Here is a 9562-nt window from a genome sequence, read left to right as displayed (position 1 = left end):
TCCGGCCGTCCCGGTGCTCGCGGCCGCAGCGGCTCCGTCGCACCCTCAGGCCCGAGCCCGGCACGACCCTCGGGCACGCGGGACCCCCGGTGTGGGCGGGGCCAGCGGATCGGCCAATGGCAGGCGAGCCCTCGGGCGGAGCGGGCGTGGCATCTCCGTAGCAACGCGGGAGTTCGCCCCGCCCCCTGACAACCGTTCTCCTCCCCGTGCCGGCGCGCGGCGCTCCCCGCGCGGGCCGTGACGTGCGCGTGACGCAGGCGCGCAGCGAGCGCGTGACGCGGTCCCGGTCAGGGCGGGCGGGGCCGGTTTGAACGCGGGGCCGACGGGGCGAGCGCGGCGCAGGTACCGGGCCGGGGCCGCGGCGAGGCCGCCGGGCGGCAGCGGGGAGGGCCCCGGGCTCGGGGAGCGGCCGGGCGGGGCGCCGCCGCCCCGAGGGCGCTGGCGCGAGGCCTGCAGGGCCGGGCCGCGCCCCTCGGCGGGCGGAGGTGCGGCGGGGACCGGGGGTGGCGGGGCGGAGGGACCGGCGGGGGGTGGTGAGGAGCAGGAGCGGGGAGAGCGCGGCCCGTGCCCCGCCCGCAGCGCGGGCGGCCCTGCCCGGCGGCAGCTGCACCGGCGGCTCCGCTTTGTGCCGGCGGGGCTGGGCGGGGACCGGCCACTCGGTATTGATCCCCGGGGAGATACCGCGGCCGCGGAGGAAGTGCTTCGGCCGTTCCCGGTAGCGTGGGGGAGAGGGATGAGTAACTTGCCGCAGCTGTGATTCCTTTCAGCGGTTCCCACGTGAGCGCCTCGGTGCTCATTTTTCCTCCGAAATCCCCGAGCCGAGCCCTTGGCAGGGGTGGTGCCGGAGGGTCCTCCCAGCTGTTGGCAGCGCGCGGTTGCGCCGCGATTCACTCGCTGATGGCTCGGGAAGGCTCTAAAGGAAGCGGCTCCACCGCAGCCCGGCGTCTGTGGCGCTTACACCTCTGGTTCTGTCTTTCAGAAAATGGCAGTGAATGTGTATTCTACTTCAGTGACCAGCGATAACTTGAGCCGACATGACATGCTGGCGTGGATCAATGAGTCTCTGCAGCTGACGCTGACCAAGATTGAACAGCTGTGCTCAGGTAAGGGGGTTCACCCCGAGGGCACTCCACGTGGGATGTGCACCCTGGTTCTGTAGAGATGTGGCTGCACCCTCTGTGCTGCCCTGCTGCAGCTGTGCTCCTGGCTTAGTTCCTGATGTGAGCAGATTCGTGGTCAGTGTTATGATCCAGATATGGTTGGAGTGTTATTGAAGTGGTTGTTGATAATGTCAGTGTAATGAAAAGGCACGTTCTCATGACTCACTACAGCAGAGATGCTATAAGCAATGGGTGTTAATGTGAAAGGAAAACTCTGAGGAAGAGGGTGTTTGCCCATGAGGAATTAAGTGTTTAATCTTCATGGACAGAGTAAGTTTTACAAGTGTAACTAGCAAAAACAACTGATTTGTTCTGGAAGAGTACTGGAGTGTGAGGAGGACAGAGCAGTGACTTGCTGGGTCATGTGCACCTTTACGACTCCTCTTGGTCCTAGAGCACATCAGTCTGTGTCAGCCCAGCTTACCTGGGCTTGAACTAGCTTCAGCACAGCTGAATCTCCTATCTAGTAGTAGGCAGGAAAGGGGAAGTGTCTGTGGTACAGAAATGGAGTTAAGTGTCATCGTAGGGAGGAGTGTGTGGGAAGAGGAGGCTTGTAAGAACAAATAAAAGATAATAGTCTGTGGAATAAGAGCTGAAAAAAAAACCCAAGGCTAAGAATGCAGCTTGGGTACAAGATAATTTGGATAACTACAGCAGGCAGTCAGTGAAAAGTGGAAGTTTGGCTCATGCAGTGACTTTAATATAAGGTGTTGCTCATGGCAGGAGAGGTGTGGAAATTAGAGGTGGAATAAGAGGAGGAATTAATTAAAAGTTAGTTTTTGGGCTCTCAATACAGGCTGTGGCTGAGTCCATGGAACAAATAATTCCAAAGATTACAGAAAAGCAAGGGACTCACAACAGGTTTTTGTAGTGGCTTTTGTCTAGTGAGATGATGGATAAGAACTGTAAGGGTGAGGGAACTAAAGACCTAAGACACAAGAGGAAGGGAAGTGATAAGCACTGTCTGCTTTCAGATAGGCAGGTTAAGCCCTGTGGTGTGCAGGGTTGATTTGCATGGGATTGGTGTGAGGCTTGAATACTGTGAGAGCTCTGTGTTGAAGTGAGGATAATTAGTGCTGGCTCTGCAGAATTCCAGCTCACCTCTTTTTGGGAAAAGACTGAGAGCTGTTGATGTGGTATGTCCTGAGTAATGTCCCTTTTCTGCATCTGCAATAATGCTTCGTGCCTTGGCAGGGTGAAGTGGCTTTTGCTGTCATAGTCCTGTGGAAGCTGGAGCTCCCAAGCTTGTTTTGCTGTCTTTGGCAAGGGCAGCAGTGACAGCAGCAGTTTGAGTTTGCATAAATGCACAAGAGCTGCCCTTTGACTTATGCTGTGATCCCTCTCTTTTCATCACGCTTATCGCTCCGACTGCCAATAGTGAGCAAACCCCTGGTTTCTGGCAAGTCCTCTGTGTTTGAGTTGGGATTGGAGCTCTGCAGCAAGTGAACTGAGACACAATGGAGAGCAAACAGCAAGAGCTGGTTTGTTGTCTTTATTTTTAATTTGCACCAGTGAATGACATCAGTCTTCTGGTAGCAGGTGAAAGTGGGAGTGCCTGCAAAGTATTTTGGACCAGTTGTAGGATGTGGTTGAGATGAACAGAGTAGTTGAGGGCAGTGCTCTTCTGTATTCCTTCTTGGCCTTCAGATAGCTCCCAACAGCTTTTTGTGTAGCTGTTGGATGGCTTTGGTTAGGGTTTCCTTTACTCCTTGATTCATTGGTGTTGGTGTGGGAATAATGCTCTGAATGTTGTGCTTGTGCTTTTAATGGTTGTGCATCATCACTGCAGAGTGAGGATCTAGTTTAAAACTACCTTTTTTTTTTTTTTTTTTACTGTGTATATTCTACAAATATGAAGGTGGTTGTCCACTCTGTGGCTGGACCGAATCTCTTTTCCTCTTACTTCAGCTAGTGCTGAGTTGGAGGACATGAAGGATTTAAATTATTAAGAAGAAACACGTATCTTATTTTGGTTCTTTAATTAAGGCCTACTTTAAATATTATTCAGCTTCATTAGCCTCTTATCTTGGAGAGCACCTTGAATTGTGTATAGGTTCTGTTTGTAAGAGTAAATGTATTACAATTTCAATAATGGTTAAGTACAGTTTTTAGAATAATGCTTTTTCTGATTTAGTTCAATTAGTGTTGTTAAGAGAAGATTGCATGCCTGTTAGACACATGTAACATCTCAGATCTGTACTATACTGATATCCAGGAAGAAGAGAAAATCAAGTTATTAATTAGATTTTTTTTCTCCCCTTGGAATTCTGGAGGCAAGTTTGTTCTTATTCATAAGAGTTCAAGTCATGAGCCCAAAAGTTTGGTTCTCCAGCTCCTTTAAGCTTATTTATGGCCATGTTGCACCAAGAAGGAGACTGAAGGTTCCTGTTTTCTTGCCTTTGTTGCCTTTAAAGGGCCTATGTGACTGAGGAGTGAGTCAGGTCAGTTTGCTGACCTGACTGGAAAGAAACTCACAAAGGTTAGTGAGCTGAGCTGACTTAATTAATCCCAGGATTTGTGTTCTTTTCCTTTTGGCAGGTGCTGCATACTGTCAGTTCATGGACATGCTCTTCCCAGGTTCTGTAGCACTCAAGAAAGTGAAGTTTCAAGCAAAATTGGAACATGAATACATTCAAAACTTCAAGGTTCTACAAGCAGGTTTTAAACGAATGGGTGTTGACAAAGTAAGCTGGGCTATAACTGACTCTCTGCTTTTAATGTTAATGTAGATGAGATGAACTTTCAGATTTAAAACTGAGTAAATCTGAGAACAGAGTTTGATTTTGGTTTGTAAATCTCAAAACCTTTTGTTTTGGCTTGCCTTGGAGGCCTCACATCCGTTAGGACACATTTTGCTTTGCTCCAGCCAAGGTCAGGTTTCCAGTTCTTAATGATGAGATTAATGTTACCTTTTTAATGCTGGGAAACTTCTGTGGCACAAAATAATACTGGAATTTCTATGAGATAAGGTTTGCCTGAGCTTCCTCTTTTGACCATCTTTGTAGGAGGTATGTTCCCATAACCCACTGCTGTGAAGTCCTAAGGCTTCCAAATTCCTCTTTACAAGTGTATAGAATTACATAATCGTTAAGGTTGGAAAATCTGTTTGAGACCATCAAATCCAACTGTTCTCCCAGCACTGCCAACGCCACCACTAAACCATGTCCCCAAGTGCCGCATCTACATGGCTTTTAAATGTCTCCAGATATTAAAATCCATGGTTTTTAATAGTGAAAATGAAATTGTGAAAAAGCTTGTTCAGATGGAATGACAGTTCTGCTGATGGAGAGGGGATTTATTCAGGTAATAGTTACAGACAGTGTTTGGTAGGATGCAGAACATCCAGGGTTGACGCTTTTTCCTTCTTTAAGATGTCTTATTCCATGGCTGGCAGCTCCAGCATAGAGTTAGTCTCTGCCTGGGGACAGTGGCTTGTGCAGTCTGTCCACACAACCCATCTGGACAACCAGCCTGGCTTCCAAATGCCTTATGAAAAAAATATTTCTCTACAAACAAAACTTCACTATTTTTTCCAATTTTTAATAGTCTTTAGTTATACACCTCATCCCAGAGAAGCTGGAGTCTGATCTGACAGTGATGTTTAGCTCTTGTAGCAGTTCTGGAGTTGGTCAGTTCAGATCCATCAGAGCTATCTTCATGTAGACAGGAAGAAGTTTTGTCTGTAAACTTGGTCTAACAGAAACTTTGCTGCAGAATTATTTAAAATTATTTGGACCCTCAAAGGCAAAGCATGATTGGTTTTTCATTCCAATAATTACAAAAATCCCGTTATTTGATAGTTGTGGTCAAGGGTGGTTTTCCCTAGACTGGATGAGAATTAAATTTTCATATCTTTTGAGTGCTTTAACTTTAAAACTTTATATAAAAACACAGACAGGTTCTTTACCCTTAATGAGTGTAATTTTTTTTCTTTTTTCCCCTCTTCAGATAATTCCTGTGGACAAACTAGTGAAAGGAAAATTTCAGGACAACTTTGAATTTGTTCAGTGGTTCAAAAAATTTTTTGATGCAAACTATGACGGGAAGGAGTATGATCCTGTTGCTGCTCGACAAGGCCAAGACACAATAGCACCAAACCTTGTTGCTCCAGTTGTGAACAAAACCAGGAAATCTCTCGGTACTGGCAGTGCAGGTAGAGAAAATAGTTAAAAGATGATCTAGATCATGAAAAACTCTGGGGAAATGAAGACTGGGTTGTGATTTAAAATAACCGTATGGGAATCTAGTGCTTTGCATCTTGTTTCAGAGATGCCAGGCTCAAAGACTGAGGCTGCTGTAGTATCCAGGTGTCTGGAGGCTACAGAAAGAACAGTCTTCTATAAAAGAGAGAAGGGCAAGGATTGGTGCCAAGTGTGCCAAAAAGAAAGGGCATGTTACATGGAGTTAAGGAGAGAACAATCTCTTTCATGCCCAAGCATGTTTGGAGGGGGGATAGTACATTTATGGGAGGGAGAATTGGAATTAATTGGTGAATTGATCTTGCAGCGCCGCAGAGGCCCATTGTTGCACAGAGAACCCCAGCAGGTCCCAGAGCTGGGCCTGGGATGGGCAAAAAGGGTGGAGGAGACGATGAATCGGCAGGATTGATCGAGCAGGTGTGTAAGGACAGCCCTGTGACTCACCTCTGCTTGATAGAGTTGTGTGCAGGTTTGTTTTTCCAATACCAGGGAATGTCTGGGTCAGGCAGATGGAAGAAAATGATCTGAATCAGGTCATTTAAAATCACTTAATTGGAGCTCTTCGTTATAATGGTCTTGCTCTCCTGATGGAAGCAAAACCCCTCCTGTAGCACACGAGTGGCCAGACATTTCACCCCAGTGTGGGCTGTGTCACACATAGCAGGGTCTGTAAGTATTCCCACAGCTGTGTTGCAGCTCTCCCAGCATTCCAACAGAGCTATGAGCAGCTGCTCCCTCACTGAAATCCAGAGTGAGTGCAACACAACTGAACCTGCTGTCAGCAGGAGAGTTGTCGTGAAAGAATGTGTTAGCAGAGAGAACTGCAGGCAGTCAGTGCTTTACCTATTTCATGGAATCAGCCTTTAATCTTTACAAATGGGTTTGTGTGTATTGGACTGGATGTTTGTTGTGGCAGTGGTACTAAAATTTGAGAAATGGTCCTTTTCCTCCTCTTACAGTCCCCCTTCCCCCATATCTTGGTTACTGCTGAAGTGCTTTGCATATCAACACCCTTCTGAGAACTTTTGGGACACCCCTTTTGCATAGATCCTACTGAGTTCTGTCTCTGGTTTATATAATTATTATTGATGTCCTTTGGCAGATCAACGCATTGAAACTTACTGTTGAAGATTTGGAGAAGGAGAGAGACTTCTACTTTGGCAAACTGAGGAACATTGAATTGATCTGCCAGGAGAATGAAGGGGAGAATGATCCAGTGTTGCAGAGGATTGTGGAAATTCTTTATGCCACAGATGTAAGTAATCTGTTATAGACTGGGTTGCACAGTTCTTCCTGCCCTTGTAATTGGAAGCTGGTTTGCTTTCCCTGCCTCCCTCCAGTTCTACCTTTTTTTTTTCCCTGTGAGGTTTATGGCCTAGCTTTTTCCTGTAATAAAGCATCAGATAATTTAATTCTAGTCAGACAGCAAACAAGGTAGACCTTTCATGAGTAGTCTGTAACAGATAGATCAAAGATGAGGAAAGTACTTCTGGTAATACATCTTGACACTGTAAACAGTGACTTAAGGGTGTCTTACCTGAAGTAAGAGATAAAAAAAAGTACCTAGAGAGTAGCCAGGAACTGGTTTGACATCAGATTTTCATTAAAGCACTTGTTTTCTTCCCCTTCAGGAAGGCTTTGTGATACCTGACGAAGGAGCACCGCAGGAGGAACAAGAAGAGTATTAACAGACCACATACTGTACCAGCAGAGCAGCAACATCAGAATTCTTTGCCCCAGATCATGTGCTTAACTGTAAAATACTCCACTTTATTCTTAGAGGACTCACTGGTTTCTTTTCATAAGCAAAAAGTACCTCTTCTTAAAGTGCACTTTGCAGAAGTTTCACTTTTACAGTGGGTTTGAGTTAGGAGCTCTTTCTCACGCTGTAGCAGAGCAGTATTCACATCGAGGTGGTATATTTAGGGAGCAAGAGGCTGAATATTTGGAACTTGTTGCAGAATGGTTTGCTGGTAAAACACTGGTTTGTGGGAAGACTCTTTTTGTATCTAAGGCGGTGTGCAGTAGAGAAATTAAAGACTGACTCAGAAAGATTGAGTTAATGTGAAATTGCAGAACAGAAATTATAATAAATGCCTTAAGAGTATTTAAAATATGCTTCCATATGCCAAATTGAAGTAATGTGATGGGAGATTTTATGTGCTTCATATTGGGGTAGACATTTGTTTAACTCCATTCACTGCTGTCCGAGAGGCCTTGCGTGGCAGTCTCACTGTGTCAGCAAGTGCTCAAAAGGGGCTATTAAAACAAAACTCCATTCCTATGTAAAGCTGCTTACTAAGTGATTAGTTCTCGATGAAATGGGCCCTAACGTTGCCTGTCACAAGATTAGAGGGAGTATGAACAGCTGAGACACATAAATTACCTTGAAGAGTGCTGAAGCCTTTTTCTGTGGCATTGTGGCTTTGCCAAAACGTACTGTGTTTTCTGTAAGAAAAGCAAAACAAAGCAAAGGGCACACAGTCTTACTGCCTAAAATGTCCTTCAGAAGTGATTTTTCATCCTGGCTCTTGTTTTCATTTGTTCTGTTTATTTTCATTTCTGTTGGAATCCCTTCTGTTCTCTCACTTTTCCCTTTCCCATCCCAAGGAATGCTGAACATGCCCAATAGTTGTAACAGGACTTGCACTGTGCAACTGGCTTTGAATGAAAGTGAATTGAGCACATGAGGATGATATTTTTCTGTCTGCTTTCTTTTTTTTTTTTTCCCTTTGAACCAGGGCATATTAGTAATAACACTTGCCAGTTCAGTAGTCTTCTGGGGTAAAAACTAAAAGATGCTGGCTAACAGAGCTAATGTTATTGCAGAAAATACAGTACTGAGACTAACTTAAATATTAATATTTAAAATACTTTCCTTAACTGTCCTTTTTTTTCTATCATATCCCTCATTACTGTTGTGTTTGGCAAGATCCTGCAAGACTTCTGACCCCCTCTCACTACTGAGATTGATCAGTCCTGTTGTGCTTGTATTCATTTGTTTCTGGTGGTAGCTTGTCCTAAAATGTGTGTAGGAGAGCATTTTATGGTAATTGTGTAGTGCATGAATCTTTGTGAAGTTCAGAGAAAAACCCAAATTCAGTGAATGCCAAAAATGCAAGTATCTAGCCATTGTTTAAAATTGCAGTGGTGCTATTTCTCTTGTGGCCTTTTAGACTTCTGTTGCCCTAAAACTCCATTTTACTGAGAAACCATATTTGACTTGGATTTTTCTTGACAGGGTTTTTCTATTTTAAGCAGTTTCTAAATAAAGTTCTGTATTTCAAGAGTGTCATGTCTGCTGGAGTCTCTAATGCTTTCAGATACGATTAGGCAGAGCTGAAGCCCGTGATAGTTTCACGATGAAGCTTGCAGGACCTGGAATTTCAGCTTCCATTCCCCAGCCCCAGGCATTGCTAACCTCAGTAGCAGCAGTATTGGAACTTTGTTTGGAGTGTGCTGGCACAAATGGTTGTTTTATTTTTTGGGTTGTTTTTTTCTTTCTGTGTTTTCCCTCCCACAAGTCAATGGGATGTGACTGTGGTGTTGACTTCTCCTCCTCTTGGTGTGGGAATAGGGATGTGTTACAGGAATGCTGTCACGTGACTTTATGTGTGTTTAACGTGTTTTGAAACTGCTAAAACACTGGTTATGAGTTACAGACAAACGAGATGTTAATTGTTTCTGTCACCAGGCTCTGTGAGCAGACTGACTGTAAACTGAGTTGATTTGTTTGACTTGAATTGTGTTTCTTAGATGAGTTTAAATGTTCCTGTCACAGCTGTGTGCACAGACCAGCATCTGCAGAGAAGTGCTCATGGAATGGGAAGAGATCCCTGCAGGGCTGCTCCTGTACTGGGGAGCACCTTCCCTGCCCCTGAGGGCTCTGTGTGTGCCTTACTGAGGAGAACAGGCACTGCTGGCACTGCCTGCTGGTGTGGCACAGCTGGGGCTGGACATAGAGCCAGGGTTTGATGCACATAAAATCTTCTTTCCCATTACTTCCTTGCTTTGAAGTCGGAAGCATATTTTTTTTCGACTCTAAATATTCCATAATTCCAGCAACTCAAAGCAAAAGGTGGCAGCAGGATGTGGCTGAAGGTGAAGATGACTTGTGGGGTCAGAAGTTGTGCACTGGGACCTGGTTGCTTCAAGTCTCTTTCCAAGAGGATTGCATGTGTGGAACTGAGAAGCAACAGGTCA

The 9562-nt window shown here is 45.5% G+C and overlaps 1 protein-coding gene across 2 annotated transcripts; it reads left to right on the top strand.

Moving 5' to 3' along the window:
* Positions 1–200: 200 nt before the first annotated feature.
* On the top strand, positions 201–8651 carry MAPRE1 (microtubule associated protein RP/EB family member 1). Of its 2 annotated transcripts, none has more exons than XM_030231792.2 (7): positions 201–342; positions 980–1103; positions 3699–3844; positions 5109–5313; positions 5667–5776; positions 6462–6614; positions 6991–8651. In XM_030231792.2, exons 2-7 carry the CDS (start codon positions 983–985, stop codon positions 7045–7047), a joined length of 792 nt encoding a protein of 263 aa, XP_030087652.1. In that variant the 5' UTR covers positions 201–342; positions 980–982; the 3' UTR covers positions 7048–8651. The 2 variants fall into 2 exon arrangements, with proteins under 2 accessions (XP_030087652.1, XP_030087653.1); XM_030231793.2 differs by having other exon boundaries at positions 305–342; positions 5109–5298.
* Positions 8652–9562: the final 911 nt, after the last annotated feature.

Source organism: Serinus canaria, chromosome 20 (genome assembly GCF_022539315.1).
Source record: "Serinus canaria isolate serCan28SL12 chromosome 20, serCan2020, whole genome shotgun sequence".
NCBI classification, from domain to species: domain Eukaryota; kingdom Metazoa; phylum Chordata; class Aves; order Passeriformes; family Fringillidae; genus Serinus; species Serinus canaria.
The sequence above is the reverse complement of the archived record's forward strand: the minus strand, read 5'-3'. Positions and strand labels throughout refer to the sequence as shown.

What these genes read in the sequence shown, in the direction of transcription:
- MAPRE1 (XM_030231792.2), top strand. Translation starts at nt 983, where the DNA reads ATGGCAGTGAATGTGTATTCTACTTCAGTGACCAGCGATAACTTGAGC. An exon ending in AACGAATGGGTGTTGACAAA is followed by an intron (nt 3,845 to 5,108) that starts GTAAGCTGGGCT and finishes TCCCCTCTTCAG; the next exon opens with ATAATTCCTGTGGACAAACT. An exon ending in CGGCAGGATTGATCGAGCAG is followed by an intron (nt 5,777 to 6,461) that starts GTGTGTAAGGAC and finishes GTCCTTTGGCAG; the next exon opens with ATCAACGCATTGAAACTTAC.